This window comes from Ambystoma mexicanum, chromosome 11, assembly GCF_040938575.1.
Source record: "Ambystoma mexicanum isolate Mex_15411 chromosome 11, UKY_AmexF1_1, whole genome shotgun sequence".
Classification (NCBI taxonomy): domain Eukaryota; kingdom Metazoa; phylum Chordata; class Amphibia; order Caudata; family Ambystomatidae; genus Ambystoma; species Ambystoma mexicanum.
In genome coordinates, this window is record NC_090934.1 from 393,257,481 (window position 1) to 393,282,867 (window position 25,387).

Consider the following 25,387-nt stretch of genomic DNA (forward strand, 5'->3'; position numbering starts at 1 on the left):
CCCACCCATGTGATGAGTCTTCCCATGTGTTACAGACTCTCTAGTGCTAATGCCTCCCTATTGTCACAGTCTCTGTAGTGCTAAGAAGACCTCCCTAGTGTCACAGTCTCCCTAATGCTAAGGCCTCCCTACTGTCACAGTCTCCATAATGCTAAGGCCCACCCTTGTGCTGAGTCTTCCCATGTGTTACGGGCTCTCTAGTGTTAAGGCAGTCCTCCTACTGCTAAGGCCTCCCTGGTGTCACAGTCCTCCTACTGCTAAGGCCTCCCTGGTGTCACAGTCCTCCTACTGCTAAGGCCTCCCTGTTGTCACAGTCCTCCTACTGCTAAGGCCTCCCTAGTGTCACAGTCTCCCTACTGCTAAGTCCTCCCTGGTGTCACAGTCTCCCTAATGATAAGGCCTCCCTAGTGCCGTGGCTTCCCGGGTGCTGCAGCCTGCCTAGTGCTGAGGCCTGCCAAATGCAAAGGCCTCCCTCATGTCAAAGTCCCCCTACTGCTAAGGGTTCGCCGGTGTCACGTGGCCTCTTCTCTGCCCAAATTTGAATGACTCGCAAGCTCGAGCACCCCTGTCCATCTCTAAGGAATCCGCAGTTCTAAAGACACACCCTACAAAGATGGGGCTTCGCTGGTGGGACCGCCTCTCCGCAGTCTCTTGAGGATGGATTGAGGATGGAATCGCTGTACAGCACCCACCCGATGCCAACCTGCTCTACTGCAGAGCCACCCTTCACGAGCACACAATCTTGAACTGATCACGTGTCTGATCTGGAGAATGGCCGACCCTCCTTATTGCCCCCTGATTACAGTGTTTCACGGGTTGAGTCCTTTTACAGATACCCTTGACCCCAACCCTCCCTGACGCTGCCTACCCCCTGCTGCATCTCCCATTCCTACCGACCCCCCTCTTGCCGTCGAGCCCCTCGTCTGAGGTGAATTAGTGAATCGCATTTCTGGCCCCAAACCCTTGGTCGACTATTGCTGAAGTGCCAATCACCTGCCCACAGCCAGAGCAGGCCAGTGACAGGCTTCCTGTACGTCCCATAAATGTGATTTATGCACCCTGTGGTGATGTCACTTGGGGCTGTGAGAAGTCCCTCGTCGTCGTACACAGAGACACGCCAGAAAATCAGGAACTTAGTTGAAATGCAACTTTTGGGGAAGCAGCTTCTTCCCGTCTGAATCATTTCAGAGAAATAGCGAGCTCCCCCTCCCCCAACGAACCGACGGCAGAGGGGGCCCACCTGTGCTGGGACCCCACGCTTCAGGGTGCAGCTACGGTCCCTTCTTTTCTGTGGTGTCTCGGGATTCCTGTGGGGTGTCTCTGGGGTCCGGTGGTGGTGTCTCTCGGAGGTCCTCTGTGGTGTCTCCAAGGTACTGAGGGATCCCATTGGGTGTCTTTGGGGTCCTGCTGCAGTCTCCGAGGTCGTGGGTGGCGTCCCTGAGCTCGTTGTAGGTGGCTCCGAGTTCCTGTGGCGTTGTTCTGGGGTCCCTCGACCTTTGGGCTGTTTCCGAGCCCTGTTCACCAACCTTCATGGGGGTTTAAGAGCTGACCATCGTGTTGTAGACCCTGAAGTTGCCCCCTCTTGCTGTTCGACGCTGCGGTGAATGTTGCTGGCTCCATGGAAGGGTACACCCTCATCTCACCGGTAAGTGTTGAGCACGGTCTCTACCTATAGTGCCTTATAGAATGTCGAGGGGCGACCAGGGCTGCAGGCGATAATTAAGTGGTAGGTTTTACTCTGCTAGTGGGTGGGCAGTAGGTGCTGAACTGGGCAATTTGTTCTACCGATGGGGCCTGCCATCAGTGTCCATTTTAGTTGATATTTTATGACACGTGTTTGTATATTGGGTCGTGTTCAAAGTTTTATTGGGGTGCATGCAACGACAGGAGACCACTTTTCTTTTTATTTTCAAAAATATGTTATTAGAGTTTGACAAAAATGACAGGAATAAGAACAAATGGTACTTTTGATAGTAATGAATCCAAAAAAAGCATTAAATCAATCTTAAAAGAAAAGATAATATCTAAAGTAGATTCTAAACTCTATGGCAAAATGTACATGGAGCGCCATATTTACAAAACAAAATGAAGAGAGGGATAGCCAAAAACAGGGGGTGAGAGAAAAGCAGATGACAATAGGACGGAGAACACTTTTTTACTGTGGAGATATAATGTCAAATTCATAAGGCCCCCCCTCGGTGTGACAGAAACACCCTCCCACCCCACCTCCCAGGAGTACAGCTGTGAGGCTCTTACTGGTACTTATGGGCCAATGTCCATCCAGCGAACCCGAGCAACCCTGTGGATTTACATGTTTCTACTTCTCATGTCAGCTTCTTCAGGCAATGCAGTCACATGCCTTACCCACTTGCTCCCAGGGTATTCCAAGTGCCTCAAGCAGTGCAGTTACCAACTAACCACCCTTCCCCCGCCCATCCTCCTCCCCACCCATCCCCCCCTTGGCTCCACACTGTGAAAGGCATGGCGATCCCACACTCGCTTTGTCCAATACAGGGGTCTCTGCACTGCCTCATACACTCTGGTCAACTGGTGTTTCCATGCCCCATAAACAAATTACCAACTTCACCTACTCTAAGGGACCCCACAATTGCTCAGACAGTTATGTTATAGGAGCTTGGTATAGCGCATCTATTACCCGGAGGTGTCTTGGCACTGTTACTGTACACCACATGGGTTAGTCAGAAAGGGTGGTATAACGTAAGAAATAGGGGAGCCATAGCAATCAGTGCGGCTACAGAAAGGTCTTTAAAGCCTTACGAAATTTTGAATAATCGTCAGTAAGCTTCAAAGCCAGGGGCAGGGAGTTCCAGAGCCGAGGCCCTGCCACAGAGAACGCCCGACCTCCAACCGTGCTTTTTTTAATTCCAGAGGAGGAGACGATAATTACCAGAGTAGCACAGTGCTCTATCAGGGGCATAGAGCGTACACTTTTACACAGATACATGGCACCCTTACCATGAAGAGCCCGGTGGATGAGCCACAAGGCCTTGAACTTCACTCTGCCTTCCACAGGATGCCCGCAAAGTTTATTCAAAATCGGGGAGGCATAGGAACATTTGTGAAGGCCCGCCACCAGCCGGGCTGCCGTGTTTTACACCACCTGAAGCCTTTGGAGGCGATATTTGGGCTGGTCCAGCAGCGTGGCATTGCAATAGTCCAAGATACCCAAGACTGCACAGGCAGCCACTGGGCCCTCCATAGTAGCAGGGATTAATGGTATTGGTCTGTTTAAAAGATCACCACTTCTACATCTGACATTAATCTGTAAATCAGGAGAAAGAGGCTAGAAATCTTAACCCTTAGGTTTTTTTACCGATTCAACAGGAGAGGGGAGATTACCCAAAGAACGAGGCCAGAATTCATTGGTCCACAAGGGCCGGGAAGGAGGAGGGCCACCCACCAGTACCTCAGTCTTACTTCTAGTTTTGGTGCAGTGCAGTCACCCTCCTCATCCTCCCTCCCCAGGGGCCATCACACGGCTTGGGATAGTGCAGTCATGGACCTCACCCACCCTAAGGGATCCCACCCTGGTCCAGGCATCGCAGTCACCCTCCTCATCCCCCCTCCCCAGAGGGTTATCACACTACTAGAGACCGTGCAATCCCCGGGCTCATGACCCTAGAAGTTTCTATATGGTCTCAGGCACAGCGGACAGTTGGTTCCTCACCACAGTGCAGTCACCCACATCAAGCACTCCAGGTCCCGACAGCGAAGCAATCCACCTCATCCATCCCAGGGGTCTCCACACTGACTCTCTGACTCAGAAAGTGCAGTCATCCGCCTCACCTACTTCAATCACCCAAGAGTATCCACACTTTCTCAAACAGTGTTGCCACCTATTTCTCCCACCAACCATGGAGCCCTTCAACACTGTGTGTTCCCACTTCACTCACCCACCACAGAGAGTTACCACAATACTGCAGTCAGTGTACCCATACCCCAAAGGACTTGGCATGACCTCAAACAGTGTTGTCACCCCCACCGGGGTTCTCCACACAGCCTATGCCTGTGCATCACCAACACCCAACACAATGCCTCAAACGGTGCAGGTTATTTACCAACTTAACCAGTGCCGGCCGCAGGTCTCCCAGTGGCCTGTGCGAGATTTTTGGGTGCACTCCTCCTCCTCAACCTCCCAACAATGTTCTGGCCTGCCTGCTCTGAGAAGAATAAAATGCCATGCCACAATAAAAAAAAATAACAGCTGGACTGTCTGCATTAAAATGCCAGTCTAGCCAACTCATAACACATACCATGTTTGATTTATCATAAATGCCCAGGAAACAAGTCATGCCGCAGCAACAAAGGCCTAGAGTGGCTGCCCCAAAATGACAGTGTAGCCAATAGAAATGATCTGACAGTGCATGCACTCCGACTCCAGAAGTGCTGGGCCAGCTTGAGGGGCGATGCGGTGCACCGCTCGATCGCCCCTGAACTTAACCTACCTATGAACTGCTCTGGGCAGCAAGGGTGCTGAGAACCTTCGGGCGCCCATCAATGTTTAAAAGACCCTGAGAGAGAGAGGGGTCTCGTAAAGAGGGTGGTGTGAGTGGAGGCCCTCAAGCGGATTTGCATGTCGATGACAGCTCCGAACATGGTTCTCGTACAGTTCAGTGCCTCCGAAACGTCCCAGAGGGGCTTCTGGAGGCTCCCTGGGGCGCTGAGGCCACGTGGGGATGCTGGAAGGAGTTGGGCACGGGTGGGTCACCTACATAGTAGATGAGGCTGTGGCGGGGGAACGATATGTGAGGACACTGAGGTTGTACAGAACACTACGGTTGGTGGGAGCCTAACACGGGGCTGTTTAGATTCACTCTTTATAGTGCTGAGGCCGCGGCTCCCTGTACGGGTCTTCAGTTCATGGTCGTACTGTGTGGTGTCCTTCGACACTGCCCACTATTTAGTACTGATACTCCTAGCTTGGATAGTGCAGTATCACTGGAATATTGGTACCCCGTTCACATTTACTTATATATATATATATATTTCCAAACAGTATTACCGGAATATGAATGCACCTATGATACATAATACATAATGATACATAATGTACTATCCCTGGAGTACTGATACTGGGCACATAGATTTGTGTGTACACTTTGATATAGTGTAGTGCAATAACAGAGAAGTATTGATGATACTTGTGAATCTGCATTGGCAGCTCTCATAATGTACTATCCCTGGAGTACTGATACTGGGCACATTGATTTGTGGGTACATGTTGATATACTGTGGTGTATTATCAGAGAAGTATTGATGATACTTGTGTATCTGCATTGGCAGCTCTCATAATGTACTATCCCTGTAGTACTGATACTGGGCACATTGATTTGTGGGTACATGTTGATATACTGTGGTGTAATATCAGAGAAGTATTGATGATACTTGTGTATCTGCATTGGCAGCTCTCATAATGTACTATCCCTGGAGTACTGATACTGGGCACATTGATTTGTGGGTACACGTTGATATACTGTAGTGCAATAACAGAGAAGTATTGGTGATACCTGTGTATATGTATTTGCAGCTCACATAATGTAGTATCCCTGGAGTACTGATACTGGGCACATAGATTTGTGTGTACACTTTGATATAGTGTAGTGCAATAACAGAGAAGTATTGATGATACTTGTGAATCTGCATTGCCAGCTCTCATAATGTACTATCCCTGGAGTACTGATACTGGGCACATTGATTTGTGGGTACATGTTGATATACTGTGGTGTAATATCAGAGAAGTATTGATGATACTTGTTTATCTGCATTGGCAGCTCTCATAATGTACTATCCCTGGAGTACTGATACTGGGCACATTGATTTGTGGGTACACGTTGATATACTGTAGTGCAATAACAGAGAAGTATTGGTGATACCTGTGTATATGTATTTGCAGCTCACATAATGTACTATCCCTGGAGTACTGATACTGGGCACATAGATTTGTGTGTACACTTTGATATAGTGTAGTGCAATAACAGAGAAGTATTGATGATACTTGTGTATATTTATTCGCAGCTCACATAATGTCTATCACCGGAGTACTGATATTGGGCACATAGATTTGTGTGTACATGTTGATATACTGTGGTGCAATATCAGAAAAGTATTGATGATACTTGTGTATCTGCATTGGCAGCTCTCATAATGTACTATCCCTGGAGTACTGATACTGGGCACATTGATTTGTGGGTACATGTTGATATACTGTGGTGCAATATCAGAGAAGTATTGATGATACTTGTGTATCTGCATTGGCAGCTCTCATAATGTACTATCCCTGGAGTACTGATACTGGGCACATTGATTTGTGTGTACACGTTGATATACTGTAGTGCAAAAACAGAGAAGTATTGGTGATACCTGTGTATATGTATTTGCAGCTCACATAATGTACTATCCCTGGAGTACTGATACTGGGCACATAGATGTGTGTGTACCCTTTGATATGCTGTGGTGCAATAACAGAGAAGTATTTCCGATACCTGTGTATATGTATTCGCAACTCACATAATGTACTATCACAGGAGTACTGATACTGGGCACACAGATGTGCATATACACCTGGATATACTGCAGTACAATATCAAAGCAGTTTTCATGATCCTTGTGTGTGCAATGAACAATCCCTGGGGTACTCGTGCTCAATGTATAGGTGTATTTAAGTAGTGCAATACCACTGGGGAATGAACGCTCCTTACGTTCACTCATAGCTATAAGCAGAGGAAGGTCACTGGAGTAACGATACTCCTTGTGCAGTCACATGTATTGTTCTACACGCAGTAATACTTCCGTAGCATAGGTGCCATGCTGCGGTATTATTTCTGTTTGATGTGGCGTCTTATTACTTTACTCTGTGTGCACATGTACTTCTAGTTTTACACAGTGCAATCTTACTGACAAATACCCGTGCAATCTTACTGACACTGCAGTGTTCATTCCTCGATCTTCCTACAGCTCGATGCGGCGCAGCCGCAAGTGTCTGACTCGCCGAGCTATCTTTTTTCCCTCTTCTGGTGTATTTTTCATCTACACATATGTTTATTTCGTAGGAAACGTGAAAACACCAGAACAGCCCATCAATCGCACGGCTGAACTTGGCAGTGCGCATGCGCCTCGGGCATTAATTGTTTACAATGTCTGGGTAATACTGGGTAATATTCGGGTGTGGGCAAAGTTTCGCCGATAAAGCGACATCTGCCAAACCCGACCCAATTTGCCGGCAGAGCAGATTTGTTTCCCGATTCACCTTTTTTGGTGAATTTCATGTTCCCACCTAAAAGTTTATTTTTGTGGGCCAGTTTTTCCTGCAGTTTCGGCCAAATCGGGTGGGGCCAACGTTTTGTAGCCCCCCTAATTATATGACATTTCAGGCAAAACCGCAGAAAAAAGAAATTTCAGACAGAAAACCACCCACAAATGGCAATTTTGTTTCCTGGGGGAAGTTGGCAATTTTTGGGCAGAATTCGCCAATTTCTCTGCAGCGCAAACCCACCCCTACATTATTCAAAACCAGATAAAACACACAATCCACCAGCCCTGATTCACAGAAGCGTTTGATACTGGCACGCTCCCATAGGAAAACGCTCTGTGGGTACATCAATGCACTCACACTATAAAAGGCCAAGCAGTACAATAACAGATACGAATACATGCATCACTAAGGAGGCATACACATTAAACACATACTTTAAAACCAGCAAGGTGGATGCTTTTGCAGTCCGATAATAAGGGCACAACATTCAGCTTGTCATGATTCACGGAATTTGTGGGCAGAATGGCGCGCAAACCCCCGTTTTACACACAAACAATTCCATGAATCAGGTAGCGCTGCGTGCAGAGAAAATCGCTTCCGAGAGCTTGGCAATAAAAGGTGATTGCTGGGGAGGAAAATATGTCGGGCCCTACCCAGGTAGTGGGAGAGGGAGGGATAAAGGTGAGGAGCGCTGCGTGCACAAGTACCACTACCACAGGGGTTGCAGCCCCGAAGGGCCGACTTCCAAAGGTAGCTCAGTGCATGGAAGGAGGTGCGGGGGCGCAAGGAGGCAGGGTCGGACTGGGCAACAAAATCACACTGGGCACCCCATATACAGTGGGCACATGTATCTGATATTTCTTTTTAATTACTTGTGTATAATATTTAAGATTTTTACAAGGTTCTTCGTTGGTGACTGAAGGACAAGGGGGACAGGGGTAGTGTCGTATACTTTCATATTGTGACTCTAGGGGGGCGTTTTCGACGTATGGAGGATTAGCTGGCAAGGTTGTTATTCCGTATGGGTTCCCTGTTCTGTGGAGCGGGTTTGAGGCCGCAGGTCGCCCATTGGTGAGACTGTTGTCATTTTCATTGCTGCCTCTAAGATTTTTACGGTCGCTATGGTCCATCTGGTTTTCTATCCTGCTAGTAGGCTACAACACCAAGTCTTCTCTTCCCTGATAGTAGCTTCTCCGAAGAACGGCGATAAAAAGGCTGCGCAAAGATGTCTTGTTTTTGGACAGTTCACCTGGGCTGGAATTTTATGGGTGAATAGTGCATTTCATTCATGCCTGGCCAGAAACCATTTTTTTATAAGTACCAGCTGCACAGAGAACTAAATAATTAAACTGGTCCACACTGGCCTCTCAGGCCAGTCCATCCGATCGTGGTAGGAGTGTGAGGAGCGCTACATGCAGAGCGAGTTGACTGATTGAGAGCAGGGACGGCGCTAGGATTTGTGGGGCCATGGGTGGCAAAAGATGTGTGGGGCGCTTTATTTGTATTGCAGAAAATTATGTCGCAAAATGAGTCATTAATATCAGTGGGGATCAAACTGACGTTCAGCATCTGAAATTTTAACTCTTAATATTAAGGTTTTAGCAATATCAGGAGCTAGGCTTATTTTGGAATAGCTGATGAAGTGAGCTGAATCATTCGTAGAGATGGGTACCTCAAAAGAAAGACGAGGAAGAGCAGGACAAAGAGTAATGAAGATCACCAGTAAGTAATAAAAACATCCCTAATGTGAGTGCACGTTCCAAGGAGCTAAGGGCAGGGATTGGCCCTGGGCCAGACATGGAAAAGTGCTTTTAATGCAACATAGTGCAATTCGTAACAAAGCCTATTTACTGGAAAGGTACTTAGGCTGTCAGAGTAAGCAATTACGCAGGTCTTCAAATGTCATCACTAGGGCTCGAGTGCACAAAAAATTGCGGGGGATCATTAAAAGATGCCCAGGGTCTCAAAGTGTTTTAAAGTTATATACGCCAATTTATTTCAACTGGCCTTTCCTAATAGAAGAAAATTCAAAATAGAAATGAGCATTGCCATTCACAAGAGGAATAATCAATAACCGGTCGGAAAAATTAACATCCAGAGGGGATTTTCCTCGAACACTGCCGGCACAAAGTATTAAAGGTGTGCACCCAAAAATCTATATTGACATATTCTATGGGAAGTAAAATACGAATATAAGATGTGTGCTTTGAATATACTTTTATGTGATTTCGTGGGTTGGTGGGTTTAAATCCCGGTGGGCGAAAACTTGAGCAAACAAGCTTTTTTGCATGCTGGGGGATGGAGTAGGCACTCTGAAAACAGTGGACGGACGATGTCAACCCACATGTATTCTCAACTTGTACCCTGAAGAGCAGCTCCCCATTGCGTCCCCATATAAAATAGAAACAAAAAAAAAATTTCGCCACCCAGGGATGGGCCTCGGGTGGCTGGAAACAGCGGGCGGAGAATGTCTATTCTCACCTGTTCGTCCAGTCTCCTGATTGGCTGATGGCCCTTACATGTTTGCGAATAGACAAATCAACATACAAAAACAGTTAATGCACAGTAAGTTATGTTTCCATCCACAAGTAATTATAACATTGATGCCATTTTCAACAACTACATTTTTTGACAAAATGCTAGTCTTATTCAAACCACAGTCTTTTCAGCACCAATTTGCTTAGATGACTCAATCCTAAAGCACTCCATATGTTGTTCACTACAAAAACAAACATATCATAATTTTACGAACATTTGAATTTCAAAACAATTGCTATAATTTTGCAAATTACTTCTCATTTTCTAGACATTATTTTTATACATGATTACAATATATTTCACAATTAATAAACCTCAAATTACGTATTTCATAGAAGCTCCCATAGAAATCAATCAGCCTCTTACCTAAAGAATCTAGTTCCCAAGTCCCTCTGAAAGAAGGTTGACAAACAAGTCTGTGATGACATGCTTACCTTTGTTTTAGAAAATTATACCCATGGTAGGATACACAATGGCAAATTCAGACGTTTTCTAACTTGTACTTTGCACCCATTTTATGCATAATTTTAATCTTTTCTCTATATGAATAACAACCACTTGATTCCACAGTGTCATTTATGAAAATTAGAAAGAGGACTTATAACTAAACTTTTCTAGTTACCTCTTATATCTACACACTCGTTCACACAATTAGAGGCATCTGGTATCGTTTCCTTAAAATTGCCAACTTGAATATTAACTTCGTAACATTTCAGTTGGCATATCAAATGTACTCACTTACAGAGATTGAATGGAAACACGAAACACCATTGTCTTTGAAAGTCTCACTTTAAAAAAAAGGTCTCATCAAAACACTTAGGGGCTGATTCTGATATTTTGCGCCCAAAAACTGGGATTCGTACGCCATTCTGCCCGCAAATCCCTGTTTAACAAATGGGAATTTGAGGGCAGAATGGCGCACAAATCCCCGTTTTTCGGCGCAACAAATTCCATGAATCAGCCCCTAAATATCAGAATTCCAATCTGTGTTTGAGGCATTATTTTGTGGGTTTCCAGCTTTCAGCATCTCTATGCAACAAAGTAGCAGCCTCCATTTTGAGTTGTTTAATGAAGGGCACGAATGATTCAGACACATTTGCTGCCGTAATGCACAAAGCAGGCTTGATGGTAACCCGCAAGGATGGGGGGGGGGGGTGTTGGTGGGGGTACTGGTTTGGGTTCTGGTTTGGTTAGGAATTGTTAATGTTTTTATGCCTCAATGTTTTATGTCATACTTATTATTGTTATGTTGTTTATTTATATGCAATATGGAAAAACAATTAATCAACATTGAAGATGGACTACCCATAGTGATAACTAACTGCCATCCTTATAAGATGTGCAGATATATTTGTTTTCAAACTAGTTGAAAATGCATTCCCAAATAAAGAGCCACTTATCAGCACTTAGTATATTGAAAAAGTAAACACTGGTTATCAATATATATATGTGGATATTGTAGCATATTTCAAAAAAAGCTTATATCAAAGTCTCAATTTTGAAGCAAATCTTTTGTGGGTGCATCATAAGCCGACCTTCAGTTCTTATGATGATTTTATTACAGCCATTGGTGTTTAGCCACCTTGTTTGGATTCACAGTTGACTGCGTTAAGTCATGCCATCCTATTATCATGCTTATCGCTTCAACCTGATCTTTCATGGTATAACTATATCTTATTTGCACTCAATGGCCAAGACCAAAACCATCCACCTACCCCAATACATTGGCCCATACGATGTACTCATTGAGGTCCAAAGTTTGACTTTTCATTGATAATATTTATCTTTGTTTCATTTAATCCAAAGATTTCCTATGCTGTAAGCTTCAATGTTAGATTTAACTCTATCCAAATCAAACAATTCTCAGTTGTTTTCCAAATGGGACATCTCAAGATAGCATGACATCAGGGAAGCCTCCAGGTTTTTGTCACCTCTGTTCATACATGTGTACATTAATAAGTCAGTTGATCTATCCTATGTAAAGCTTTTGACACAGACACAGATTTCAGGATATAGCATGTTTTGTTTGGCAGTTAATGTGTTCTGTTATTTTCCATTTTTCATTTCCATACAAAAACAAATTCTGTCTTTTTTTCCTGAAACAGCTTGCCGTGCACTCAATACAGGGCAACTGTTCTGTTTTGTAGGCAAAACCCGGGTTTCTTAAAGTGTTCTGGGTCTAGATTGTCTTTTTTTCGTGTCGCCAGGGACAGCATATCTCATAAACGTTGACCTGTATGAAAAGTAAATAGGGGTTTTGTTTCAAAGGTTTGAGCTTTTGAAATTAGACTCCAATATCTTAGGATCAGTTTTCACATTGAGTCACTGTATTTAGAAAATGTTGTGCCACAGGTGAGATGTCAGATAGCTTGCTTGGAGGAGTGAGCAGGAGTGAGAGACTTAGCTACAGGTTACCATAGTGACCTGACAACAAATCCCACGACACAGATCTAGTCGCGACTCACAGCACGACAACACAGCGGGGCTCAGTTACCAGATCCCAGCTCCATATTTTTGGCCACACATGGTAGTGATCCATTTGGACAGTCCCGTACACAGTCAGACGCTTCACTCCTAGGACTCCTCCCGATTTGTCGAACATCCCGGCCACCTGCCCAGAGTTTAAGGCAGCCATTAAGCGCTGTACACTACCAGCGGACAGAACACTGGCTCCAGCCACTCCCCGCGAGCTTGCAGCACTCTATTTAGGGACTCGCCTAGCCACGGGGTCATCAAATACCTTCAGTTTTCTGGTCCTGAGGAAGGCAGATACATCCATAATAAACTGCCGAAACGTAAAGCCCCTGCGTCTTGATTTAATCACGCACTCTGGCTGTGCTACTGTCAGCTTCAAACCAGCGCACTATGTAGATACCTGAACTATTGATACCTAATCCATTTGACAACAGGAGAAGTATAACCTATTAGTTGTCAGCTAGTGAGACAACAGAACATGCTATGCCTTTGCTATTTAAATGCAGTATTGACTATATGTATTAAGATTTATTGTTAATCTTGGGAACTTTATTTATGTTAAATTTGTATCTATGTAACGGTTCCCAAATTATGTGGTGTTCTTTTTTTTAATTCTATTCTTTCTGTTCTTCAGCCTTATTATCCTAATAGTTGTATCTTTTCCAGGCTTTACCTGACACATGCTTTTTGCATAAACCTTTGCGTACAATAAATAGTTAATAACATTGTGTCTGGTTAATCTAACTATACTAAATACATGTATAATGTGACACATTTTGAGACATAGTAAGGTGTGCTTTGTACTGATAGTCACAGAACAGTAATAATTGCTCCCAGTTTTACTGAGGACCAAGACGTGTAAAAGAATGCTGTCAACTGTTTACACTTAGACGCACATTCAGTGATCCAGTTAGCTAGAATAATTCGGTCTAGTTTTCCTGTCAGGACACCTTTGTTGTAGTATGGAGTGAGGAGGAAGAAATTTAACCCATCAACCAGCCCACAAGGGGATTGTTTTGAGAGTCAAAGAAATGTCCCAATAGTCCCAATGCAGATGTATCTCCAGCTCACCTTTATCATTTTGTCTTATTGGTACCTCTCCAACCATATTTCTCATCCAGAGTCCTTGCTTGGCATGTCCCCTGCTCTATTCTATCCAGAATCGTCTCACTGATGAACCCAAATCAATTAATTGCTTCAAATCACCATATCAGCTAATTGTAAGGATATCAAAATTGAACCACACTATTCCCTATCCTAAGGCTTGTTTACAATACATTGCAGGAAAATATTTTAAAAAAGTGAAGCACTCCTTTTCCTGCAAACTAATCAGAAGAGATAAAGTTTCTGATTGTCATTCTCTTTCTCTCTAGTTGCTTCTTTTCCATACCCCTGCTGTCCTTAGATGCAGCCACCTTTTGCAACTCCCGGAAGCTTCTCTACGTCTTTCCCTTTCCTCTCCTCTTTCTGCCTTCTCTCTCACACATGCCCCTTTCCTTCACATTGTCTCACCCCTTTGGGTTCTATTTTTTTCTACCCTTTCCCTATCTCTGCCTTTCTACTCTGCTTGCTTCTCTCTTTCTACTCCACCCCATTACCTTCTATACCTCTAACCCCACTCTCTACTTTTAGCTGACGCATTCATGCATGCATCTCTCAAGTTTAAAATGCCCTCTCTTCTATGTTGAATCTTTGCTAAGCAAGCATATTTTACCTGTGTTGTAATCCTCTTTCTCAGTTGTGTTCTAATTCTCCTTGTCATAATTATTTTACCTCTGACATTCATTCGTATTGTGAATGTTCTAATTCTGCTTTTCCTTTCCTTCTTCTATCTTTGAAATGCACATACAAATCATTCGTGTTCTAATCCCTCATTCTAACCTTCCTTTTATGCTTGCCAGCTATGCAAATATATTTCAGGGTCTTATCCACTTTCTCACCTTTCTTTTATCTTTGACATCTATGATTTTTACTTTAATGCTCTAATACCTACAACTATTTCTTCTTTTATCATTGAGAGCATTGTCTATATTGTTTATGTTCTAATTCTCCTGGTTTTTCATTCATCTTTGAAATACCTGTTTATAGCTCCCATGTTCTGATTACCCTGATGCACCTTTCTTTTATCGTTTTGATCCATTTCATTATTTCTCACATTATAATTCCACTTCTCTCATTTCTTTTGTACAGGTATGTACCTTTTATGTTCTGATATGCTCTTTCTTCGTTTACTGTTGACAATAATGTTTATTGAGGTCATGGTCTAATTCTCCATCACTGTTTTTACATCTTTGACATCCCTATTTCACCTCCCATGTTATCATTTCTCTATGTTACCATTCATTTATCATTGACATCTGCGCCCATATCGCTTTTGGTCTTTTTGTGTTAAATCATTGTTATCAATCATTATCAAATACACAATTATATAAGTGTTGAGAGTGAAATATTAAACTTTTATTAAAAGTGAGATTAATTCTTTAAACTAGTAATGAACAGTTACTTTGACTAGCATTGAGATTCAATGAAGTGAGTATTACAAAAACAAATAGGGTGTAGAGACAAGATAGACAGAGAGGTAGCAGGGAAGAGTGGGGGGGAAGTCAAGTAAACATAATGAAAATAATGACAGAATTAATAGTCATTTTGATTATCTGTTATTAAGATATATAGTGAGAATTAACGATTTTTTTAATACATTTAGAAATATTATTACAGGAGTAGGCATGAAATATGTCAACTCTATGGATAGAACAAATGAAATTCCACCACAAAATGAATGATAGTGTATATAAATGATGGGTCTTTCCAGTTGGAAGATATAAAATCTGATAGAAATAAGGAGATTAAATAGATTTGGTAAGAGAGTGTGGTGATGTAAGGATTAAAACAGGCACCAATCATTCGATTACATAAAGGTAATGGTTCATGAAAGTTAGAAATAGTTAAAAAATAGTTTGTAGGCAGTTTCACACTGCATCTCAAAAGGCTAATACAAATTTACGATTATGAATATAGTGCATACAATCAGCATTAGGTGCATTGCATGACCACCAAAGTTTGGGGGATGAAGCAATAATTTAGTGATTCTACTAGGAGTAAGTTATGCACAGTGTAAATTGAAGCAATTGGTTTGGGTTAGGTTAGCCACAACAGAAATAATGTGGCATTGTCTCCAGCTCCAGATTCTTTCCCAGATGTAAGGGGAGATAAGTAAACCCCAATTATCTTTCCAATCTCTAATAGTATTAGTATTAAAGAGGTTCCTATCATCAGCTTAGTAATAATCGAATACAATTTGGCTGCTTTGGTGGAAGAAGTATTCATTGTTAATAATGTAAATTAGGAAGGAAGTGTCTTTAAGGCATGAGGTAAACCCTTTGAAATAGAGTTGATAGGAATATGATAATAGATGAGATCTGAGGAATTAAATTTGACACAATTTTGGAAAAGGAATAGTTAAATAAATGACTTATTTATTATATGCCACTGGAGTACCATCTATGTATGATGGATGTGCCTAGTCTTACAGAAAAGGATTTATTATACCATATACGTATCTTGTTCATATCCATTAGGTTATGAGATGGTTCTAAAAATGTGTTCCGTGATATTTTAAAAAAGTGTAATGAAATGAATTTTCGAATATTTGACCATGATGTTGTTTGAAGGAAGTAGGATAAGTGGAGAGTATCTATTAATTGAGTTTCAATTTTCACCTAAATAGGGGCAATAATAATTGATTTTCATTATGAAGGAATAACAATTTCTCATGAAATAAAAGCTCTATGATAGGTTTCAAAATCCGGATTTTGAACACCCCTCTTACCCTTGGAAGTCTTAATGTAGGAGTTTTGTTGTTCCAGAGAAATGTTGATGGTAGAGTATCAAGCTTGATAAAATGTGACTGGGATCACAGATAATAAGTATGAAATATTAGGAATGAGAGCCATTTTAATAGAGTCTAGCCTGCCCCCATAGGGTTAAACATAGAGGGGTAATCTAGTAATCATATCTTTAACTTCATCAAGGATTAGAGAAACTTTAGATGAGATAGTCGTAACAATATCTTTAGACATGTTAATGTAAATGTATTTGATAGATGATGGCCACCACGTCATCCCATATCAAGGAAGGTGTATTAGTGAGGGAACATCCATGGGTTAGCTGTAGAATTTATGATTTGTCAACATTTTATTTGTAACCATAGATTAAAGAGAAATCATGTATTCCTGTTATCAGATTAGGAATAGAATGGGTAGCGTTTGATAAATGAAGTAAAATATCATCTGCATAAGCGGATAATTTAACAAAATTGTTTCCTATCCCGAGATGTTCTCATTTGTTCTAATGCTTTGCAGGAGTGGTTCAAGGGCTATAATAAATAACATGGTGGATAAAGGACAACTCTAACAGGTTCCTCTCAAAATAGAGAAGGGTTGTGAAAGGGAATTTTTAATACAGGACATGTACTAGGTGAGGAGCATAGGATTTTAACAAATCTAGAAAAGGAGGACTTAATCTGTTCCATTTGAGAGAGTCAAACATAAAGGACCAGGAAAGGCAGCCAAAGGCTTACTCAGCTTCTAGGGTAAGGAGGACTATGGGACCTATTGATTTCTGAACATGAGATAAAACATTGAAAAATGTTCTAGTATTAGAAGAGGAATAACTGCCTTTAGTAAACCCTGTTTGATCAGCATAAATAAGAGTGGGCAGGGAATGCTAATAAACAAATAGGGTGGTCATTTTTAATAAACAAGGGGTCCTTTCAGGTTTGGGGAAAATGATTAAAAGAGCTTCCCCACAATACTGAAGCTCTGTCCTTGAGTAAACAAATGATAATAAAGTCCATTTTTAAAAATCAGCAGAAAAGCCACCAGGACCAGGGGCTTTCCCAATTTTAAGGTTCAAAATAGCTTTTCTAATTACTTGCAAGTTAATGGGTTCATCTAAAGGGTATACATCTACTGGTTGAGTAGGGGCTTTGGTACCTTTTTATTAAGTATTGATTTGTTTCAGAAGTTTCTATTCTAGGATCTGCTGAATACACATTTTAAAAATCGTTTCTTATCTCATCTTTTTTGTAATTCTTCTTCCAGATGGATCAATAATAGAGGCGATTGTTGATTGTTCTTTTTTGTGCTTTATATATGAGGCTAGTAATTCACCTCCTTTAATAAAACCTCCATAATATTTTGCTTTACTTCTGAGCAAAAAAGTGCACACTTTATATGTGGAGATTTTATTATATTTGATGCGTTTAGTGATCAATTATTTTAAAGTGTTGTCAGAGGGTGGCTGTAGTGAGCTGATTCAAGTAATTTAATAGATTGAAGTAAGTCATTAGAGATTTGTTCAGATTGTTTCTTTTTATGATCTACAGCTTGTATGATGAAGCCTCAGAGGGCTGTTTTAAATGCATCCCACTTATTATGAATGGAAGTATCTTCAACACAATTATTAATAAAATAAAAATGTTTCTTTAATAAAAGTGGGGTCTTTCAAAACGAATGTATTACATTTCCATCTCGATAAGTCACTAGTATGGGTCTCCCATACAAGATAACCGAGGACAGGGGCATGATCAGAGATAGTAAGAGTGCCAATTTCAGAGTTCTGTAGAGCAGGGACTAATAGTGTGTTTACATAGATGTAGTTTAGTCTGGAGAAAGATTTATGGGGAGGAGACAAGAATGTACATTTTTTGGGACTCGGGATGGCTAAATTGCACGGAATATGAAATATGATCTTCAGCATCACCTTATCTTCCTGATACAATTTTCATCTAATTTGTAAAGAATTGGAAGTCTTCTTGTATAGCTAATGAACATGAGTCAAGCATTGAAATGGAGGAACATAATATAATTTACATAACATTTTGTCCATCCGCATTTTTAATAAGGCAAGTTCATTGTGGGAGATTTTATGTGGGTCATCTTTCATTTGTAACATATTGAGGGTAAATAAACGCAACTGTCCAACTAAATCAATAGTATTGTTGATGAAAAGTCAGTTGCAAAAGAAATACATTAGCTGCACTAATATTAGTAAGCATTAGGGGTTAATGGTAAGCAGGCCTTGAATGTTAAATGAAGCCTCAGTGATGTATAGCTTCTTTCATGCGTCGTGTTACCTCAGATGGTGGATGTGTACCTTCACAGCAGAGATGACGGTGAAGCAGGTGGCGATGGAAACCCATAGTTGGAATCAGCAAAAAGAACATAGATTACCTAGAGATCGAAATCACTGGCGTTCCCAGCCCCTCCAGGGACATGCAAGCACTCTACGTTCACAGAAGCTCACATTGCGAAGTGAGTGGGAAAGCTGTTGAGCTCTTGCTGACACTCAGCATCATAAGTAAGGTACAAAGGACAGATCAGAAGAGATAAGAGAAAGAAGAGACAAGAAAAAAGGAACATGAGTGGTATAGACACGGGCATCAATAAAAAGTGAAAAAAAGAATCTGAATTAGAACAAGCATGCATGTCAATGGTGAATAAATGTAAGACAGGGATTGGACCATAAGAGCTTTGGGGGGGCGTGGCCAGCAGCATGCTAGATGGCTGCTTAATTTCTACACGCTCTGACTATGTGATAAATATTTACTATGGGCACCTAATTTATGTGCTTTTATTTTCAAACCTAGTGTGAAATCGTTTTTCTTAATGCATGAGAGCAATTACCAACGTTGTTGAGTCGTTCTGTTCATTGACATAACACAAAATTTGGGGACTCCCTGCGAGCCATGCTGTGGGCCCTGTCCCTAACTTGGCAAAAAATCACGGGTAGCGCCACACTCTGGGCCGGCCTAAATTACCACACTTGCGCAATACACATGGTTGTGCTGCTGCAGGTGTAGGCTGCACACTACACCAGGAGAAATATATAAATATGTGTTTTAATGCATTATACATCACACTTTCTGAGAATAATTGGCTAAAAGGCCAGAGCATTTTCAATTCTTTTGTAGGGTAACACCAATCCATAAATCTAATACATGCAAGTCACCAACAGTTCACAGGAACATTAATGCTTTAATTAATATAATGCTTTTTATAAATGCCATGCCACAATGAAAACATGTCCAACTGGCTGCACAATGTAGACCAGTATAGACACATAATAACATGATACAGTAAAGCATGCCAGGCCACATTTAGACATACCTAGACTGGTTGCATCAAAATGCCAGTAATAACACTTATCATGGTTATTTTATCACAGATGCCCAGAAATATATACAATGCCGCAGTTTGAAATGGCTAGACTGGCAGCACCCAAATGCCCATCTAGACAGGTAATTACACTTAGCAGGACTGCTTTATCAGAGATGCCCAGTTAAAAAAAGGCAAGCCAAACTAAGAAATGACTAGTCTGGCTGCATCAAAATGCCTCTCCAGCCACTAATATCACATATCATGCGTGCTTAGCCTGGACAGGGATGACCATTACGATTTATCGCATAATCCCCATCACACACCCTGACCCCCACACATCCCCTCTCCATTCCACCCCCTGCCTCAACCCCCAAAATCAGCTTCTTGGCCCAGAATTACCTCCACGTCCCTTTTCCTTGTCCCAGTGCTTAGGTATGAGGCTCCTTGCCTCATAGGTAAGTACTGGGATTAGGAAGAGTGGGACTAGGAGTAATGTGGATTACAGGTAACTAAGCCAGGCATTACCTCCATGTCCCTCTATGTCATCCCAGTACCTGTATATGAGCCAAAGTACCTCATACACAAGTACTGGGACAAGGAAGATTAGGGCTATGAGTAATGAAGATTGCCAATAAGTAACCAAGGGATTAAACACAAGTAGTGGTAGTGGTGTAACACCATTGATCTGACTGGGCTCCAGCCCCCCCTGTCCCTCCCTACATTTTGGGCTATGTTCACTCGGACTGGATAACTTACTGAGGCATTGCCGGACAGAACAGGACACAGATGTTAAACGGCATCTGGGTTTCGCTGTTAAGAAAGGCCTGCCAATTACTAACGTAAAGTATTTCACTGTTAGTACCTGCATTCAAATGCATACTTTTTTAGGCAATTGAAATCTTGATGTGGGTTTAGTACTTTCATGCCAGGGATGTGATTGGAAGGATAGAGAGGGGACAGGAGATAGTTTATTCTCACAGCAGTCCGTACGTGGGTGCTTTCAGACTTAAAGGAGAGAGTTAACTGCTTGTAAAATTGAATCTGCACTAGAATAGTCTCATTAGAATGCATAAAGAAGTTGGATGCCCCCACACAAATAGGTTTGCCTCTCCCCCACCACCTGTGATGTTAGCACCTCTCCCAACATTTGAAGGGTTAGCACCCCCCCGAAATGTAAGTTTTGTTGCATCCCTGAACACAAGCACACACACCATTTGCCATACACACACATGCACTCCCAGCCACCCCATACATTTAAGTGTGCACACGTTCATCATTCAGGCACACCCAGTGAGCCACCGATACATTTAAGTGTGCACCCTTTCACCATACACTCGACATGCACACCCAGCCACCCATATATTTACTTGTGCACCCTTTCCCGTACACTCACACATGCAGCCACCTATACATTTAAGTGGGCACCCTTTCACCAGACAGGCACACCCAGGCAGCCACCCATACATTTCAGTGTGGACCCTTTCACCATGCACCCAAACAGGCAGCCACCTATACATTTAAGTGTGCACCCTTTCACCATTCACTCACACATGTACATGCCATGGGGTTCATGGGAGCCCTATTGCTTCAAAAAGAATTGGTTTATTTTTGGAGTCACTCTGACTTCATAAAGAAATTATTTCCGTTAAGGACCAAACCATAACGGAAATAATTTCTTTATGAAGACAGAGTGACTTCAAAAAAACGATTTCTTTTTGAAGTCATAGAGCTTCCACCACCCCATGACATGGAGGCCTCCAGCCTAGAGGCTTCCATGTCATGTTGTGGGGTGAGCCCTTGGACTTCAAAAAGAAATGGTTTCTTTTTGTAGTCACTCTGCCTTCATAAATGAATTATTTCTGTTCCGCTGTACAAGAAATAATTTCTTTATGAAGGCAGAGTGACTACAAAAAGACAATCTTTTAAATAGTTTTTATTTTTTAAAGTCCAAGGGGCCTCCTCCCAGGACATGTGGTGGCAGGGCTCCCTAAAGTGTAGGGGAAGCGGTGGCCCTCGTTACGCCAGTGCTTTGATATACAAGTAGATGGTTCTACGTGAGTTCGACAAAGTATTTTTCAACATGGGACTTTTCATCGCCATGTTTTCATCGACCAAAACTCTTATTTTTTTTTTTTTATTTGTGGTGGGGGTTCCCCCCCAGACCCCCCTTAATTATAATCATACCCCAACCCCAACATAACACCCACCAAAAAATATTTTTTTTAAAATGAGTTTTGGTCGATGAAAATGTTGGCGATGAAATGTCCCACATTGAAAAATACTTTGACGAAATGCGTGTGTACCCAAGTAGATCATTCCTTTGTTTAGCCTTACCATTTTCATTGACATCAATGTCTACACCTCTCATGGTATATTCCACATCTGCCCTTTCTTTAGTGTTTCATTTTCAAGCCTGCATGTTTCATCTTCTTGTACCATTGACACCATTGTCTACTGTTTTCATGTTTTTATGACTCTTCCATATTTTATCTTTGCCATCCATGTTGATAATGGTCATATTTTAATTTCTCATCTCTTCTCTTGTTTTTCATTGGCATCCATGTCTATAACTCTACAGTGATCATTCCTTCATTGCTTCTTTCTTTTATCTTTGATTTCCATGCTTATAACTAATGTTCCAAGCCTTCTTCTGACACTGTTTGCCATCCATGTGCATATCTTACATGCTCTAATTCCTTCTTCTTCTCATCGTTCTTTTCTCTTTGACCTCATTGTCTATGTTTCACATATTCCAATTTCCCTTCCATCCCTTTTTATTGTTGGCACCCATGTCTAAATCTCTCATGCTCTAAGGCCCACCTCTCTTTTATGAGTGACACGCATGCCTGCATGCCTGTCTCGCACATGTTTCGATCCCCCTTCTCACATTTATTTTATCTTTGCTATTCATGTCTATAACTTTCCTTTAGTAATTCTTACTTCTCCCCTTTATTTCACCTTTGGCATCCATGTCCAAAATGCGCATGATGACATTGTTCCTTATCACTATTATTTTTGCTTTGGAATCCATGTAAACATTTTTCATGTTCTAATTTGCCCTTCTCATCTTTCATTTATCTTTGCCATCTATTTCGATATAGGTTCTGTTTTAATTTCCCAATCCCATTTTATATCATTGATTTCTATATTTATATCTCCCAACTTCTAACACCCTCTTCTCGTCTTTATTTTATCATCAGAACCCTTATCAATAAATCACATGTACTAATTCCTCCATATGACCTTCCTGTATGTTGCCTCCATGACTCTCTCTTGTTCTAATCTGTGTTTCTCTTTTTTTCTTTCATCTTTGATATCCATTTGTAAGCCTCATGCTCGTATGCATCTTTTTTTCTAGATTTAAGGGCCTCATCACGAGTTGGGCGTTAAGGCCGGCGCTAATAGCGCTGGCGCTAGTAGACCTACCGCCAAACCCCCCGGCGCTATTAGCGCCGGATCACGGGTTTGGCGGACGGGTTATTGCCCATTCCCCATTGGGCCCATTCGGGAATTCCTCATTCCCCAATTGGGCCCAAAGCCATGATCTGGCGGACCCTTAAATGCGGCGATAATAGCGCTACCACTGCATTTAAGGGTTACCGCCAGACTCGTGATGAGGCCCTTAATCTTTGACATCGCTCTATATCCAACATGCTAGAAGCCCCATTCCTCTTCTTTCTTTTATCTTTTCACTCCACGTCGATATTTCTCATGTTATATTTCTCCTTCTCCCTTACCATTTAGCTTTGGCATCCCTGTGCATATCTCTCATGTTCTAATTTCTTCTTCTCATTTAATTTTGTACTGTTCATTTGTATTTGACTAACTAGGCCGTTGTTTACAAGTTGGACAATATACAAAGGGTTACATGTGATTATAACGAATAAATAAATAAAATACTGAATTTTCTTTTTTGGAGGGGGGCAAGCCACCCATTTCCCCATGTTTACAACCCCAATACCCTCCTCGCCAGATGTAACCCCTTCACCCACCCCACATATATATATTTTTTTAATCGCTATTTTTTTCACTGTTTTTTATTCGTTAAAAATGCATTCTTTGTTTTGTATTCGTTATAATCACTGGATACCTATACAAAACAGCTGCCAAGAGTGAAGAGAAAGGGAGCACATCTAGAAGGGTGTTTAGGTGTTGGAAAGATCACATAAATAAATGTCCAACGCATGTAAAGATGTAAATCGAGTATCGATGAAGGATGGGTGGGGTAGTAATGGAGAACAATGAGCCTGAGCAATGGATCAAGGGACACAATGCTCTCAGGTCATGGACCAATGATGTTGGGCATAGGTAGGAAAGTGAAGGAAAGTGAAGCAGGACATACAAGCAGAGAGGTCGCTAGATCCATATTCAATGGTGCTGTTCTGTGTTTTCACACTTATGGTGCTGCAACAGAGTGGCTTGTTGCTCTAGAGGCAGCTGAGATGGAGGCCACTGAGTAACCATCTATGAACTTGAAAAGGGTAGATCTTGGGAAGGCATTCTTACCAATTCGGAATTCCAGGTCTTCATCTTCCGCTTATTTCCTACTCCCTTTCTGCAATTAGATTGCGTGCACTGAGTTAATATTATTTGTGTTGCTGTTGTAGTTCCTTGGCTTTGTAGTAGGGGGTGGGGACTTTGAGAGTTCATATAGTTGTGTTTGCCTGGTGCATGTCTTCTTTTAGTTCAGCATTCTCCTGTTTCAGGTGGTTTATAAGGTCTTGCCGGTTTCCCATTGTGGTTGAGCCCATACTCCTTCTTTGCGCCATCCAAGCTTCCTCACTTGGAAAGAAAACAACTATGGGCCTCATTACTTTGCTTACTTGGTAGGCTTACCGGCACCATTTTTACCAGACCGGCAGAGTACACGTTTGCAGGCCGGATGCCAGGTCAGACCTGGCGGATGCAAAGGCACCCGCTCGCAGACTTTAAATGTAGCACCTGCACCATTATGCATAGTGCTGGTGCTACCGTCCTCCCCATTCCCATTGAGTACTATGGGACTCAAATGGGAATGGGGTGTAACTTGTTCCGACGCCTGGCTTCAGGGACCGCCGGGGCTGTAATTCCCCAGGGATTCCCCATTGCCAGGCGCTGGAAAAAATACACAACTCTGGCAGCAGTCTGCCGTTTTTACCGGCACGGCTACCGCCAGAGTTGTACTCAGCCTGTCTTTCTTTTGAAGGCAAACATGTAGAGAAAAGAGCTCTGCCAGACCTCTCTGTATTGTTGCATTTCAAAATCAATATGCTGATTCATTTTACTTCATTTCATTCACACTGTCACATGCTGACATATTCAAACATTAATGACTCCCTTAGGGCTTTCAGTTGCCGCAAAAGATAGTCTTCGAGTTGTTGTTAACTCGATAACCAGTGTCCCCCTAATGACCTATCAGATATGTGTATGTACAATTACAGTAGGTCATGCTTCCTATATAATTTCCCTTCAGCAGCAAGCATGAATACGAATATACGGCCACTGTGGACCGCTATACCATTCTGTTCATCTAGATACGTTACAGGTTTTAAAAACACCTTAGTGACATTCTTCCAACCACTCCTGCAGCACCACATACACCTGAATGTCTTATCAGTGGCACTTTAGCTCCTGCATAAGAAAACCAAGTGGCTATTAATCATTAAGCTTGCATTCTTTAATTAACTGCCCCCCATCCTACTTACCATTCCAACATGGCTGCTGATTTCATCAACCAAATAAGTGCTTTGGTCATACAATTCCTGAACTAGACTATGATATCCCACCATATTCAAGTTACATCTGGCATGCACAATAGGTTTCATCACTGACATACATGTTGTTGCCCATTTGTTAGACCAGGCACACCTTTGGGAACACCACTCAGAGATATCTGCTCTTTTGTTTCTTCAATCACTAGAAAATGTTTCCCTCAAACATGTTACACTCACCATTCCAAATT

At 42.1% G+C, this 25,387-nt stretch overlaps 1 protein-coding gene across 2 annotated transcripts in view; it reads left to right on the top strand.

Annotated features, from left to right (window-relative positions):
- The first annotated feature begins 1,082 nt into the window (after nucleotides 1–1,082).
- The window catches only part of SPI1 (Spi-1 proto-oncogene), a 124,675-nt gene continuing 100,370 nt past the window's right edge, over nucleotides 1,083–25,387 (top strand). For both annotated transcript variants that reach the window (XM_069623112.1, XM_069623113.1), the window contains exon 1: nucleotides 1,083–1,645. In XM_069623112.1, the coding sequence (XP_069479213.1) occupies nucleotides 1,619–1,645 (27 nt within the window). In that variant the 5' untranslated portion in view covers nucleotides 1,083–1,618. The remainder of the gene's footprint in view (nucleotides 1,646–25,387) is intronic.